At 47.8% G+C, this 16,714-nt stretch overlaps 1 protein-coding gene across 3 annotated transcripts in view; it reads left to right on the top strand.

The window, feature by feature from the left end:
• Positions 1 to 7,107: 7,107 nt before the first annotated feature.
• Positions 7,108 to 16,714, top strand: part of ETV4 (ETS variant transcription factor 4) — a 40,305-nt gene continuing 30,698 nt past the window's right edge. The window contains exons 1-4 of one of the 3 annotated variants that reach the window (XM_044444628.1): positions 7,108 to 7,335; positions 9,059 to 9,160; positions 9,299 to 9,395; positions 12,153 to 12,200. In XM_044444628.1, coding sequence (XP_044300563.1) covers positions 9,101 to 9,160; positions 9,299 to 9,395; positions 12,153 to 12,200 — 205 coding nt within the window. In that variant the 5' untranslated portion in view covers positions 7,108 to 7,335; positions 9,059 to 9,100. Of the gene's footprint in view, positions 7,336 to 9,058; positions 9,161 to 9,298; positions 9,396 to 12,152; positions 12,201 to 16,714 lie in introns of those variants that run through there. The other 2 variants (XM_044444629.1, XM_044444631.1) reach the window with 2 other exon arrangements.

Below are 16,714 nucleotides of genomic sequence, written 5' to 3'. Positions count from 1 at the left end.
TCGCAGCATAACAGCATAGTGCTGGTATGCATGTTTGTGTGTGTGTGTGTGTATAAAATCATGCCAGCACATCCAGGTTAAAACTAATCAGAAAAGCCCTTCTTAAATGAAATGTGCTTTCAACTCAACCCTAAATGCATTGAGAAGGAGAAAGGAGTTAAGAGGAAGGGGTACTTATTTGTGCCACGATTGATGCCTTCTGCACATGTTCACTCCGGGAATGAAAGAAGTTTCTGGAATCAAGTCCTGGATGTCATCTTCTAGTAGAGTGAGCATGACTTGTTCATTGGATGGCCTCTTTGCTGGCCGTGGCAACATGCCTGTATTTCTTTTTCTTTCGACAAAAAGGTCCCGTCCCCCCGTGTGTACATTGCTTTTTGACCCTCCTTCCTGCCCTCCCCCTCCCGCTGCCAGCTGCCGAGATGTTGCGCTTCCCTGCCTTAACCACTTCCTGAGCTCCTGGCATTTACTTCTCCACTCCTGCTGCCCCGGTCCAATCTTACAAGATAGCAATCAATTAACTGCGCACTCGATCACAATAAAACCATTGCCCACCCTTTAGATAACTCTTTTTAATTGTTTTCCTATATTATAACATTTTGCAGAAACTTCAGCAGCCGTAAGTTATGGCATTTAATCTCTCAAAGTGCTAAGAATTTAATGGCTTCCTTCCTGCATACAAAGTGCGCTGCGACTCCTGCCTTCCACTCAGAAGATTATAAAGAAGGACTTGCAAGGAATACCAAAAGATGATTCCCTGCAGTGGAGGAAGCAGGGTGGGGGAGGCATTGGCGAGGAGATATCCCTGATGCTGGGTTTCTCTCTCCTGGGATAGCAAACTTCGGATTGCCACAACAGACATGCTGAAGAGCTGCCAGTGGCCTTTACTCAGGCAGAGGCAGAGAGGGGTGTCACTCATGGGTGGAAAGCAGGCCTTGGGCGTAGACGGTCCCAGGACTCCGCCTTGGCAGCCCCAAGAGTGGTCGGCAAAGGCCATCACCTGGAGAGCAGCTGGGGAGGCACGGCACATCCCTAGACCAGGAGAGGGCAAGCCTTTGCTGTCCGGGGCCCCACTCCCTCACGAGTAATCCATGGGGGAATGCAAGAGGGTTGTGGGGGCAGGCTGAAGTCAGTCTGCCAAGAGTGGGTGCAGACAGCCCCCTTTTTCTCTCTTTCTTCCACCCCTTCCTCTTTCCCTCTTTTTCTGTCACTCCCCTTCTCTCTTTCCCTCTCTTCCTCTTCCTTCCTGTCTATCAGGTTCCCAGAAGAGGGGCAAAATGCTCCTGCCAGAGGCCCTGGAGCTGCAGGTTCCCCCCTCTGTTGCAGAGCACTTTGCGTTAGGTAGAGCCATGCCAGCCCAAGCAGGCAATGGGAAAGACCCCACCTGCCGCCCAGGAGAGCAGCCACCAGCACCGAGCAGGCGGCACTGGGCTACACAGGCCAATGGTCACATACGGTCTCCGGCATTTCCCCGGACAGCTTCCAGCATTTGAGGGATGCCAGCAGGAACCTCCTTGCAACAGACTCTGATCCCACCTGAAGGATACCTGCCTGAGCCGAGCTCCCGCTACCCATCACACGTTGCTGAAAGCAACCTGGTGCCCTGCAGATGGGCCAGATGCTGACTCCCACCAGCTGCGGCTGGTGCGGCAGATAATGGCTGGGGGCGATGGGGCCTGCCATCCAGCACTTCCGGAGGGTGCCAGGTGGGGGAAGGCTGCAGCTCCGTCCACTGCAGGCTGCATTCATGTCATTCTGCAACGGGATATTAAAGAGGATGGTGGAATCTGAGTGCTGCTGCAGCATCTTATTAAAGGTCCAGACTGAGCTCCAGCGGCATCTGAAGTGACGGCTGCACATCCTACAACATAGTAATTTGCAGGCATGTGCATTTCAACTTCTCCCAATGTGGTTCCCTCCAGATATTTTGGACTATAATGCCCATCATCTCCAGACAGTTAGTGCACTTCAGCTTTTCCCAGTATGATGCCATCCAGATACGTTGGCCTGTACTTCCCATTATTTCCAGCGTCACTCAGTGATTTTTAAAATTAAGTAAGCAGGAAGAGAAATACAGCCATACAAAAAATGTCTCGATCTACTCTCCCTTGTGGCTGCACTTCTGTGACGGAGGCAGGGGAATGCTATGTTTTCAGAGCCCCCCGGCCCCACCCCCAGCGACACTCTGTGCCTAAGAATGTGCCGTTCTGCTCCCAGGTGGTGTGTCTGTTGTAATGGCCATTGCCGCATGGAATGTGCCTGCCCAAGTCAAACAGGCGCCTGCTGGAGATCTTTTGGGCATGACGACACAGCTCTTCCTCATGCCGGCCTGCCTGCCTGCGCCGTTTTGCGACGCACTTTTAATGCTGCAGTCGCATGTCAGATTGTTCTCTCACAGCACTCGTACACAAAGCCCCGGCATGGGACATTCAGCAATAATTCAGAAGCGTCCATCAGCATTTTCTCCTTCATTGCTATTGACTTGCTGGCGAGAGACATGGGAATTTATGAATAGGTCATCTTTGGTCCATGTGTCTGCTGGGGCTGCAAAGTTTAATTGATTAAAGAGTAGCCATTGAAAAAGTGTGCTAATTATTCAAGCATCAGAATTTAGTTTTTACATTATTGCTGTATTTATCCTAGGACAAGTGGCTATAAAAACTGCAGATGATAAGCACTGTCTTAAAAAAGGAATGTCCTTTTCACTCAGCCATAACTGGGAAGGCCTTTCCTAAGATGCAGCATTAACTACAAAGAAAGAGAGAATGTGGGTTTTGCGGGCTTCCAGATCTGTTGTTCTACCAGGATGCAGATCCATGTGAAATTAATGTGACCGGCTAAGCGATCGAGCTTTCTTTAACCGAGAGACATTTTCAGCGCTGACAAGCAATGTGTGAGAGACCCGCTGCTGGTGGTGAAGGAAACGCACTCCGGACATGCTTCGAAGCACTCATTTACTTCTCCCCATGCGGGGCTGAGTTCTGGCACTGGAAACAGCTTCCGAAGCACTAAGTCCTGCTGAGACTTGCTCCACGTTAAACCCAGACACGTGACTTCCACGCTTCACCGTGCAAAGGGGGCAGTGGGAGCGACAGACTGGGAAGTGTGGGAACTCGTCATGACCGTCTCCATAGCTGCATCCCCAAGGAGAGTCTGAACATTCAGGCAGCCTTACGAACGAATCCACACGAACACACCAGTTCTAGCCATGCCCACCTCCACCGCCACCGCCACCTGGGCGCAGGGCTTTTGCACAGCAGTGGGTCTTCTTCTACCCCGACCAAACTACTTACTCTACCCCGACCAAACTCCTTGTTGCTGGGAGAATCCATTTCTGCTCACAGCCACTGTGAAGATTGCAACTAATCCCAGAGCAAACCCTTGGCTGGGTCAAGGGTTAGGGGTGGTGGTGGTGGATGGTGACAGAATCTCGGTTTTCAATTTGTGAGGAGGAAATAAAAACTCAGCTTTGTGGGAAAGATCAAATGTTTGAACCTCTGCTGCTTTATTGTCCGGTGCCCCAGGTACCTGCAGTAATGAATGATAATGCATTAGCAGGCAGAGGTAAATTCAACTGCAAGTTCTCAGCCCATATACAGACACCTTTATAACCTGCTAGTCACGTACACCAATACAGAGTGTTAAATTTCCAGATAATCTTAGTACAATAGCGTCCTGATGACTTTAGGCATGGCATAATGTTCTAAACCGATCAGAAATACTAGTTACAACAATATGGAAAACATTACTGATTGCTGTATTGATAGGTTAGTCTATCAAATTCTTGACAGTTCAGGTCAGCCAGGTCAGTCTGTTTACACATGCAAATGCGTCGGATGGATGAAGCATTTAGGAAATCTGGTTTGAGAATTACTCTCAGGCTTGCCTCCATGGAACTTAGATGGGGCCCCTAAGAAGCAAATGGGTGCTACTGGTTCAGCTCTGCACAACTACCAGCCTCCAACAGTTTCCCAGTCTAGCTAATAATGCCATCTTCTTAAGGCAACAACAGTGGCCTGGCTTGGAAAGCTGGTGCTTTTGAGAAAGAGTGCAGGTTTGATTTTATAACACAGAGGCACATATAAGCAACGTTTCTCTGCCAGGATTTATCTCAATGTTCCCAACAATGGCAGTGCTCCCACCAAACAAGAATGTAGCTGCTGCCTCTACTTCACCACCGAATGGGGTGTCTTTCAGTTGTCCTTTTCAGACCATAAGCCGGGCTCTGGTTTGGCCCCCTTTTGGGGGGTGATCCAAAACCGCTTCGTATTTGTGCAGTGATCTGCTCCTACCGCAGGTGGCGAGAAAGAGAAGGGCTGGGCGGCCCGTGCAGGGCTGGGACCAAGGGCAGGCACGCTGGAGCACGGCAGGGCACCTGCGCTGGCTTCTCCTCTCCGTCACCCTTGCAGCCCGCTTGCTCACCTGCCCCCTGCCTTGACTGGACACGGATGGGAGGAGCAGCAGATGCTCGGGTCCAGTCACTCCCGGCCCCTCTGCCCATCAGGCAGGCAAGGAGTAGCCAGGGTGGGAAAGAGGGCCAGGAGCAGGAGCAGCTGCTGGTGGCGAGGACGGTGTGAAGGTGGACTCGTTGGGAGAGTCTTTCCAAGGGGCCTCGGAAAGCCTGGAGCTGGCCAGAGCACAAAGCAATTAGCAAGTCAGTCCCTCTGCCTCCTGATTCCAAGTTTACGTGCAGTGGCTCCTGTATCAAGAGACAGGTACTCCTCACATGCTCAGAAGCAGCCTTGCCTTTGTTATTTCATGTTATCTGAGTCTCATTATCTTGTGTTACTTCAAATTATACATGTGGTCATAAAAGCATTGGTTTGGAAGGGGTTCTAGATTAACTTGTGACTTGGAAACACAGCTGTTCCCCAATTCATCCGAGAGGATACAGAATGGCATGGAACACCTGCAGAAAACACCACTGGTGTGATAAAATAAGTATAAACCTGAGGAAAAGAAAGTAAAGGGCATTTGGTCCACCCCATTATTTCTTGGTCAGCTCACCAGATCAGTGCGTAAGATCCACAGCCTCATGTGTCTCACAAACAGACGTCAGCTGCATGCACAACTGGAAGTTTCCCTCAGCGCAAAAGCAAGCAGGACTCAAGGATGGGGACCTTCCTGCCACACTTGACAGGGAAAAACCAGCAAGCATAAATCATCAAGGCATTAGCCAATCTGGCTTCAGGGGAAATTCCTGTTTTGCCAACATAGCGACTTCATTTCATCATGTATTGATCTCATCGTTTGCTTACTCCCCAAGAAGCTGAAAGTGGCATGCGTGTTCTTCCTCTTGATTTTAACCTCACAACAACTCTGTGGAGTTGGCTGGGTCACAGAGAATTAGCTGCTGGCCCAAAGTCATCTATTATTATTATTATTATTATTATTATTATTATTATTATTATTATTATTACATTTCTATGCCTAGTGAGCTTTCTGGTTGAGTGGCAGGGATGCTGGAGAAATCTGCTATGGACAAAAATGAGCTTGCATTTCTACAAATCTGACCTGTAGATTCTGCAGCAAACCAGCTTTTCCAGTGTTGCACAGATTCTGCAGAATTGTAGAATGGGATGGTTTATTTTCTGTAATTTTGCACAAATTTAGTTGTAGAAAACTGATAATTGAAAAACTGGTTGAAAATGTGTATTTCCCCCATAGGCTAAAGGGTGAAAATACATATTGGGAATTTATACATTTGCAGAAGTGTGAATTTGCATAAAGACATATAAACACATTTGTGCAAAATCCGATTCCATCAATGAGTGGATGATAAAACAAAAGGTTCCTACAAGATGCAGGTGGAACACATTTTACAAAGTTTGTGCATTCCTATGGAGTAAGGGCAGTCCATCTGGCTGGGGATTATGCAGGCCAGCAGATGGGGGAAGGCTGTTGTGAGCATTACAATTCTCGTGTCCAGGCTTTCATGTACCATCTCCATCTGGACGGTCTCCTTTTCCTTCCTGTGACCATCCAGGCTGTGGAGAAGCCCCATGTGACTTGAAAGTGCACATCCATCATCTTGAATCCTGGATTTTCCTAATTTAAAGCCACATTCCAGGTTGCTTGTTTTGTTTCTGAATCTGATAAAATTCGGATTAAATCAGTGCAGCATTTAGGAAGCACAAGTGGGGATGCATCTTTCTTTCCTGTGTTTCAAGAGCAACATGGACATTTCTGGCTGCCTTATTGATGGGTGCACAGACTGTATCATTCAGAACATTTAAATATGAGCATTATGCATCAGGCTTGCATGTTAGAGAGAGAGAGAGAAGTGGAGGGAAGAATCCTATACATTTTTAGATGAAAAAAAGACCCGCAATCCCCAGTATTCCTTAACCAGTAATGTAGGGCTTTTTCTTTGTCTAAACAAGAATAGGATTGTGGCCTGGAAAGGTTTCACTTTAAGAGCTTTACTTTATTGTTTTAAAAAATGATCTCCATGGATAACAGTGTTTTATTATGATACATTCATCCTAACTGGAAAACAAGATAAACAATAATAAATAACAATTTTCTAAGAAATCTTTTATATTTGCATCAAACATAGATACATGCCTTAAATTTTGTTACAGATCTTGCATTTTTCCTACCAAAATCCTTTCCCCCACCTCTGGAATTCTGAAATAGAGCCTTTAAATAAAATCCACTTTTTAAAAAAGATTCCAGTTATAGATACATTTCGAATAAATAAACACCAATTCCTAAGCACAACCCTTTGAAGACTGGCTTTGTCCATTCCCGACCCCTCTGTCGATGCTGATGGAGGGCGCAGAAGGGAAAGGAAACGATATGTAAACGCAGCAGCATAACCAGTTTGAGGCCCGAAGGAAGGCAGGGAGCAGAAGCCGAGCCGTCGTGTCTACAACTCGTGACATGATCCCTCCCTCGGAAGCCTTTTATGAATGAACTTTGGGAGCGCGTATGTGTGTGCGTGTGTTTTTTAATGAATGGGAGTACCAAGAGTGAATGAATCTTAGTGCACCTTGCGCCGATTGGCTCCGAGCCTCCAAGCCACGCCTTATCCCGACTGGTAGCAAGCCACGCCGGGCCTTGATTGGTTGGGCGTGCCCCAGCCGAGCCAAGGGAATTCCTCCTCCCCTCCTGTGCCTCCATTCACAAAGTCAATGAAACAAAGAGAAACAGAAAAAGAGTCTGTTTCTGTGAAAGAGGAAACGAGTCCAGGCTTGGAGGCGGGAGCGACTTTCCTTGGCTGTATCCCACAAGAAGTAGCGTCTGCTTCTTAATCCGAGTTCAGTTGCCTTGCGGTGGGGGCCGAAGGGGAAGACTTGAATTGACCGGCCTTTCCCCCCACCCCACTTTCAGGTGAGTAGGGAGGATAAACGTTCATGTCTCCTTGGAAAAGTTTGAACGAATATACGAGGGAGGGAAAAGGACATGGAAAAGACATATGTCGTCTCCAAGGGCGGTGCTAGGTACTGAAAAAATCCGGGGCTTTGGCTCGTAGGACAAAACCCGAAATTAATTGATATATATATATATATATATAAATATATATATATATATATATTTAACACAAATCGTATGCATGTTCTAAAGACTCACTGCGTTTGTAGGTGTGCGCGCGCGCGTCCATCTGTCTTTAAAGGAGACTGTCTTCTAAGGACACCCCTAATTGTAAAAAAAAAAAAAAAAAAAAAGGGATGCACAGACTGTGGAGAGGACGGCATTTTATTTCTCGGGGTGGGGAATCTCAGGCTGAAAATTCAAGGCGGGCTGCAGGAGGGGAAGCACATGTGAGCACAAATGCCCGCTAACTTCGGGGATCAGATGCTGCACCCAAGATCCGCAGGGCCCCGGTGCCTTTATTTCTGCAAGTGCCCAAAGACTGCGGGGAAGTGGGGGAGAGGACCTCCCAGAGATTCGGGGCTCCAGCCGAAGCTGGCCGCCCTTTCACACTGCCTCTGGTGGTCTGGTGAGCGCAGAAGCTGGGTCAGGGTGCAAAAAAGACAAGCGATCGAAGGGAGGTGAGGAGAGGGCGAAGGGCGAAGTTGGGAGGATTATCGGGGCGCGGGGGTGGGCGAAGAGCCGACCTGAAGGGGGAAGGGAGCCTTCTCAGGGCTCGGGGACGTTTACTGAACAATTCCTCCCTTACTGAGGCTTCCCTTCAACGGTCCTTATCCCCAGGTAAGTGTCCAGGACCGCAGCCTTAAAGAGGAGGTGAGGGTGCGTGTCTGTGGTGGGGTTAAGGCAAGGGGAGTCTGGAGGGCAGATCGTGCGTAGGAGGGAAGTCAGACGCGTGGAGGGGGGTGTGTGTCAGGCAGTATTGCTCTGCCGTGGAGCAGTGCATGCAAAAGATTCCCGCTGTGACCCCTGGTGTCTCCAGCATTTCCATGCGGGAACCATTGCTGCCTGAACCCCCAGAGAGCTGCTGCCCGTCGGAGCAGGCAAAACTAGGAGAGATATGCTCATGGCCAGCTTTTTAGGGAACGTGTGCTAAATTTCCTCCAGGGTTTCAGAACAACTCTGGGTGCAATCCTGTGCATATTTAGACAGAGGGGAAATCCTACAATTCCCAGTTTCCCTAACCAATCCTTTTTTGGTCTAAATAGGGATAGGATTGTGCCCTGGCGTGCTCAGAGAGAGGAGGCTGAGGAAGGGTGGGGAGGAACTGCAGGGGCAAGGGAAGGTGAGGCCAGGGGAGGGCACCAAGGCAGCAGTGGAGGAGAGGAGAACCCAGCAGTGAGAGGACAGTGAACTTGCAACAAACCCTCAACTAAAAGGGAATGTGGAGCAGGGCAGGATGCGTTATGGGGAGGATCCCGAGGTTCTACCAAGATGCCTTCTTATGTAGGTCTTTCTTTTGGGGTGAGGGAGAGAGAGAACACCTCCTTTTAATTTTCCTGCTTGTAGCAGCAAAGGGACAGTCGGTAAGAAGGACTATTTAAACTGCCTCCTTCCATAGACCATCCACCTGCAACTCTAGTCCTGCATATAATCCTTCGTTCAGTGCTGTGTCCCTGTGTCCCGGGTCTTGGAGCGTGTATTCATGTACTGATCTCCTCCGTTTTGGTGGTTCTCCTTGCAGGCCTTGCTGTTTGCCCTCCATGCCTTTGCGGAATTCACACCCATGACTGATGGGAGGATGAAAGGATATTTGGACCAGCAAGTGCCTTACACGTCTGCACAGGTGAGTGATGGAAGTTGGGCCAGCCCACCTTGGTGTTTCTGCTGTTGGTCAGCCTTGCCTTTCATTTCACTGGCTAGTCTGGCTGTCTGTGATTGCATATAAGCTCTTGTCTTATGATATTTTTGTGTTTTCCGATAGAAACCATCAGGAAATGGATCTCTGGAGGGCAGAGTTGTGATGGCTGTGCGGAGCAAATCCATGGACATGGGTGTGCCCCATGTCCCAGATGCAGAAGGTTTGTGTGCTTGTGTGTGTTTGGGGGGCGGGGGTTGAAAGAGATGGGATGGCTAAGATACAGGGATCCCTTAGCCAGATCAACCATGAAGTTTCTTGTGCTCAAATGGTAGGATCCTAATATGGTACATTTCCTGGAAACTTGAGCATAAGAGCATTTAAATGCAGCTGTTTCCATTTCACAAACTGAGGAATTGAGGCTGGGAAAGCATCATGGTCACATCAGCTTTTACGGGTTAAGCTTGAGACTTTTGTATAGGACGGGATAGAAATGTCCCACATAAATAAATAAACAAGATTCCCTGACTTCAGCAATCAATACTTCATCCACTAGACCAGCTTTCCCCAATCTGCTCACCATTAGGTATGCACGTACGTACATACGTATGTATGTATGTGTTTATTTATTTCATTCCACTTCTATGCTGCCCCATAACCCAAGGATTCTCTGGGCGGCTTACAAATACATACATTACAGTAGTAAAACAGTAAATAAAACAGATAAAATAGAACAATAAAAAGATACACCACTTCATGATAAAATATAAGCACACACAACATGATAAATATAACCAATATATAACAACCAAAAATTAAATAAGTTATCCATAACAAAACATACAAGTATAAATTGAATTAACCGAAAGCTTGTTCGAATAAAAACATTTTCACCTGGTGCCTAAAAGAAAGAAGAGTTTGCACCAGATATACATTCCTGGGGAGTGAGTTCCAAAATTTAGGCACTACTGCTATAAATGCCCTCCTTCTTGCCCTTTCCCCCTTGATCTCACTAGGGGAGGGTATTCAGGGAAGGAGTCCTGAGGAGGATCTGAGTGGACGGGTAGGGATATATGGAGAGAGGAACCCCCTTAGGCACCCTGATCCCAAGCTGTTTAGGGAATCTTGGGCTACGACTCCTATCATCCCGATCCACGTGACCAATGTAGTATTACACACCTGGAAGGCACCAGGCTAGGGAAGGCTCTGCTAGAATGGGTGGCTCTCTTCTTTTTGACACCTCTCAAGTTTGTGTTTCTTAAGCCTTCCTTGCACTGCACTGCCTAAGGGGGTTTCTCTAGGTAGCTGCAGTGTTGATTCAACTAACAGGTGAAACAGTATTTTGCTATCCCTTCTTTGTCTGGGAAGGATGATAGACGGAGGAAATGAATCTCACACCCTGAACTGGATCTCTCTTTCCATTGGAAGGCCAGATTCAGTTTTTGACAGGGGCCGCATTGCAGGTTTGGGTGGGGCTAAAGGCCGAAAACTGTTGGACCAAAATACCAAAAATTCCAGCATCTTGTAGCTTAAAGCTCTTGCCACAGTAACTGAGCCCCAGGTCAGGCTCCTTAGAACGGGAGGAAAGTGAGCAAAAGCTGGAAAACCACTACATGGTTGGTGAACAGAGGAAATTCTGTGTGTGTGCTGGGAAAGGGGCTGTGGCCTGGGGAAGGGATGGCTTGGATCTCAATAGGGCTGGGTCTGATCTGAAGTTGCCCACATGCTGTACCCCATAAGGTCCACACATCAAAACCTCTCTAACCTGTATAACAGGCTACCCCAAACTGTTGCCTTCCCATATGAGGGGGACTATAGCTGCCAGTAACCCCAGTCTGCATGGATGGCTGGGGATGGTGGGAGTTGTAGTCCCAGCTCATCTGGAGGGCAACAGATAAGAGGATGCTGCCCTTTATACTTCCACCATTCCTAATCGCATGTTTAAAAGAAAATGTCTGCATTCTGTTTCTGATGCCACACTTTGCCTGTGATTCCCTGACCAGCCAGTTGGAATGACTTTAGACGGCATCTGTATCCCTTGTCTTTAAATACGGCAAGTTGTTATGCGGGTCAATGTGCATCTGTGGTTAGTTGCTGCATCTCGCAGCCTGTCCAGTCAAGTTGTTCATGCCGGTAGCCACACGGTTTCCAGAGATGGCTCAGCCTTCGTGTGCGTGGGGGCCCTCGGGAGCAGGAGCTCGGTATTTAGTTAAGCAATTTTTATCCCACCCTTTGTCCTGATCCGGGTAGCTAACAAAGCCATACATGCTTTCCACCCCCATTTTATCCTCACGACAGTTCTGTGAGGTAGGCCAGGCTGTGAGAGATGGGGGGAGTGGCCAGCTGGAGACCATGCAATGCGTTTTGTGGCTGAATGGGATCTGGACCTGGGTTCAGTGCTGTAGCTGCAACATCGCACTGGCTTTCCAGAAGGAAAAGGGAGCGTAGGCTCCCCCTGGGTTTGCTCTCAGGAGTGCCCTTCCTTCATAATCTGGGTTGCTCAATTCAAACCTCTTCTGCTCCATGAGAGATGAACACAAGTGCACTTTTCCTCTGCTCCGCTGGAGTATTGTGCTTCTCACTGGGATCCCCAGAGCTTCTTGATATGCAGGAGACTGGTGGGCAGGGATGCTGCAGGCTTGGGGGTTTGAAATCAAAATGATACTGCCTTTCAGTGAGCCCCCAGCCTTCCAGTTTGGTTGGACTCCAGCTCCCTTCCAACCTGATTGGCCAGAGGTCAGGACGATGGGCTCTGTAGTCAATTACATCTGGAGAAACCCAAGTTCCTCCATCTTCCCTGCACACTGTCTTTCACAGGGACAGGAAGATGCTCATGGAATTGAGGGGGCTGCTGCCAGGATGGGGCCCAAGGCCCCTCTCTGTTGGTTCTGTTCAACCTCTCCCCTTTCAGCCCTTGCGTCTGGTTCTCTCTGCTGCACCCGCCTCTCTGAACAGCCTCTCTTGTCCATTTCCTTTGCAGATCTCTTTCATGATTTGAACCTGTTTCAGGAAACTTGGCTGACTGAAGGTAAAGTTGCTCTTGGATTTCTCTTGTTAGGCTTCCAGTTGCTTTTACTGCCTGCACTCTTCTTCCTTTAGGACTCTCCTCCTCTGCCTCTGCCGGCACCGTGCCTCCTGCCGCTGCCTCTAGACCTTTTGCATAGGTAGCTGAATCTCCGGGCATGGGGAAGCTCAGGAGTATGGATTGCATCATTGTGCTGGTATTTGCTTATGAAAGCAGCTTGGCATGGGGCCTTGAAAACCATTCCCCCTATCAGGATAGGGTGGTGACTCCCGGAGCTTTCCAGAGGGTGTTGATCTCTTTGCAAATCTGAGGATCCACAACCTCCACTGAAGCCTTTGAAAAATAGTGCCAAGTTTCTTTTCCTGGTGACTTGATTGGTTTTTGATGTCTCTCTTGGTGGTTTCTCCATTTCTCTCCCTCCCGAAGCCAACCTGGGTAGGGAAACCTGCTTGTTCCCTGAGAGCCCAATTAAGGCAAGTAGTAGTTAATTGCAGGTTTGTAGTGGGTCTTGTATTTTGTTCTAGCAGACCTGGATCTGGGGACCTGGCATTTGGAAAAGGAGGAAACGGCTATCTGTATTGTTTGCTTAACTTGTATTAATTCTTCTTTGTGTTTAGTTGGAAATGGGTGCAGTACTCTGGAAGCACAGGCAAAAATCAGTAAGGGGGCATTCTATTGGTGTTGATGACCACTTAAATAAAGGGGAAAAAAGAAAGCACATCATAAGCTGGAGGGGGAATTCCACCAGGTTGAAATCCATTCTTGCCAGAGTAGGCATTTGTCATTGAACTGAAATTTGTCAGCTCAACTGGGAGCTACAGTGCGGTTTTCAGTTCATCTCCAATCAAGCGGTTGGTTGCCTCCCTTCTTGCTGTTCAGGGGCTTAAAAATTGCAATGAAAGGAATTTCCTGCTAGAATTGAGTGTCTTGAGGCAAGGCTTCCATTTCTCTTTTTAAGGAACCAGCTTGGAAACTTCTGCATCACCATCGGCCGTTTGTTTTCCTTTAAAGCTGAATTAATTTGGAAACGGTTTTCAAAAGGTTTTCAATTAGAAACAGAACAGAAATAAGTCAGTACATGCAACTATACTGAATATGCAGAATGCATTCTGATTTTATAATTTTATTTTATTTTTTCTGTTTGCTCTTAGAAGCACACCAGTCCTGCTGGTAGCATGGGTGCTGGGAATATGGACCTGGGATTACAGTTTATATGCTATTGCATATGCCAATATCCAGGTTTTGTGTGTGTTTAAAGAAAACTGCCATTGCTGGATTGGACTTAGAATTCTGAGCTCTAAGATTTGCGGATTGCACTGGCAAATATTTGGGGAGATTGGAAAATAAACTTGCATTTTTCCTTTGTGGTTTGAGGAAGTGGGGAGCTTTTACCTCAGGAGAGAGGGTACATAGTAAGCATATTTTGCAGCTTGTGGGCTTTTTAGGTAACAAATCTTACAAAGGAAGGGGAGAAAGAAAGGGAGTGGGGGAAATGGATCTTGGAAACATTCATAGTATGAATTTTCTTGTAAGTGTACAATAACATTACAGCATGTTACAATTTTCTTGTAAGATTTGGGCTGTAAGCATGCCATCTTGGTTTAGAATTTTGATTCTAAACTTGGTATTTTGCCTCCTGGACCTACCTTACACTAGCGCAACTCAGCAGCCAAACTGAGTGGGTTTAAAACCTGGCCAGCAAAAAGGATTCATAGTGGATTCATCTGCTCAAGAACCGGGTTCAGGGGCAAACTGGCCTCTAGTACACCCATGGAGAGAATGACTAATTTGGCACAACGGGCTTCTTCCCCCTGTTTTCTGTATGCGAGTCACTCACGGTCTCCTCTCCACAATTCCCTGTGCCACGCGCAGGTTGCTGCATTGTCCGAGGTGGGCAGCAGGGATGGCTTCCACCCCCATTTCAATCCGTGGCTTGTTCGAGGCTCCAGATTGGTTTAGAAACTTATCCCGCCCCCCGGCCCCCCCTCCAGCAACCTGTGCACAGGCAGGATAAAGATGGAAATGAGGTGGTGAAGAACCAACATGTGTGGGGCAGGGAAAAGAAGCCACCGCACTTCTTTCCCTTCCTTCCTTCCTTATCATTATTATTATTATTATTATTATTATTATTATTATTATTATTATTATAACATTTCTATGCCGCCCCTTGCCGAAACCTCGGGGCGGCTTACAACATGATAAAATACATTGAAATACAATAGTACATAATAAATTACCATTAAATACAAAAATACAAAAAATACAAAATCATGTGAGCAGTACCTAATTAAGGCTGTGATCCTATCCACAAGTGACACCCCACAGGGTGCGTGTTATTTGTGAGTAAATGTGTAAAGGATTGCACTGTGTGAGCTACAGGTAAGGGCTGCATAAGTGAGTGGAGGTGGGAAGCACATTATTTCATCACTGAGCAAACGGGGGGAAAATGGGGTATTACTGGATTAAATGGATAAATAAGTAGGAGTGGGGAATGGTCCCTCAGACTAGGATCCTGAACTTTAAAATTGCCTCTGTGGAAATCAGTGAGGCCAAGTCCTAAGCAATCCACTACCAAAGGGTGTGACGAAGCTTTTAAAAAGGAGGTTAGGCTGATTCATGGAGGATAAGGCAATCAGTGTCTCCTAGTCACCATGACTGTATCTCACCTCCAGTGTTGGAGGCAGGAAGCGGGTCCTCCGCATGCTGGTTGTAGGGGAGCGGGTCCTCCTCCTGGGCTTCCTGGAAGCACCTGGTTGGTCAGTCTAAGAAACAGGTTGCTGTACCAGGTAGGTCTGTGGTCTCCTCCTGCAGGGCTCTTTTTCTGTTCCCAAGTAATTAGACCCTTGAGAAATCCACAGACCCAAATAGCAACATGCTTGTAAGGCACCGGAGGGTTTCCATCCCTGACCTTCAGTGCTGCCCAAACACAGTGTTGTCTTTTTTACATTCCTGCTGGAACTGCTTGCGGAAATGTCTGGTTTAAAAAAGCAGAGGAAAATAGATAAGCCACTCACCACCCGTAGCAAAATCCCTCTGCTGCCAGTAGAAAGGAATTATAATGTGGGCATCATTGATCACAAATCTAGTCTGATTCAAGCTCTGCGTATGGCGGGGGTGGTGGTGGTGGTAGGAAATTGGAAATGAACTGAATTGAATGGAAGCCATTTATTGAATAGGAATGGATTTCAGAACAGTATTTCAGAGTCTTCTGTCATAACAGAGCAAGAGGACTGATTTGGGTGACCTGGAATGGCATGCAAGTTAATTTAAGAATATGTCTGTGTATCTGTGTTATGATTTGGACTCAAAGTCCTTGGTTAGATACATTTTTCCCCAATTCTGTGCCTGCCCTCTAATCACTTGGAGATCAAATGTCCAGAGCTCTGAAGGAGGCAGTCAAAATGTCTGAAGGGTTGCAACTCTTCATAGATCATCATAGCCAAACTTTTCAAAGGCATTTTCAGGACCAGAATCTCCCAGCAGGCAAGACGCTGGCCTGGAGTAGAACTGCAAGCCTGCACATCATTCTCCCTGCTCCTGCTATTATATCCTAGCCTGTGGTTCGGTGCTGACTGCAGAGGAAGCAAACCTCCTCCTCTGCACTCAGTGTGGAAACACGGAACTCTCTCCTCTGTGCAGGCTAGTGAGAAGAAAATGGTCTTGTATCGAATGCCCTGGTGGAGAAGGGAGTTGTCTCCCCCGCGCCAGTCCACTGGGTTTCCGCTGTGGCTAGTATGAAAAACCTCGTGGCCCAGCAAAGGAGAGGTTGGGGGGTCTGTCCTTGCACTAGCAGCAGGAGTAATTCCATACACTTGCCTGCATGGAATCCTTAGTCACTGGTGGCTTCCAGGCAAGTTGTTCAATACAAGGCTAGTCTAGATTCATACTGTCCCTCTAGGAAGCTGCTAGTCATAGGCCTGAAATAGTGCTGAACTGCCGTGAGTCTGGAAGCCTGCTTAACACTGGTGAGCTGGAGGAGGGTCACTAACAGAAGAGGTGGGTGGGAGTTGCAAAACACGGCCCCAGTCCACGGCCCGCAAAAGTTATGACTCAGCTCTGTGATCACTGGCTTTGTGGGCGTGCATTCTGTCTCTCAGAAACAGGCAGCTCTGTCTGCCTGTCACTCTCTTCCATCGTGCCTTGACAATGCCAAACAGAAGGAATGCGGGAAGCTGGTTTGGGGAATGCAGTGACTCAAACGCCGGCTGCTGTTTAGTTCCTCTTCAAAGGCGACCTGCTTCCCTTCCAAGCTGAGCTGAGGAGGTGAATTGAGCTTTACCGCCAGGCTGGGTGGTAGAAACCTATGGGAACCGTGATCTGAGATTACCGATTGCATCTTATCATAAGGGACATCAGAGAGCAGGTGCTGCATTCTTTGAATATCGAGGGTGTGTGAGAGACTCTTCAGATAATCCCTGAAAGCCAGGGGATGGCTGCCTGTAACAAGCACAGCAGCACCTTTGGGATGGGAACCGAGACCTGTGCAGCCTGGATTTTCTGCTCCCAGCCTTTGGCAC

The sequence above is a fragment of the Varanus komodoensis genome, unplaced genomic scaffold, assembly GCF_004798865.1.
Source record: "Varanus komodoensis strain SLA01 unplaced genomic scaffold, ASM479886v1 scaffold45, whole genome shotgun sequence".
Lineage (NCBI taxonomy): Eukaryota > Metazoa > Chordata > Lepidosauria > Squamata > Varanidae > Varanus > Varanus komodoensis.
This window is presented reverse-complemented; position numbering and strand designations above follow the sequence as displayed.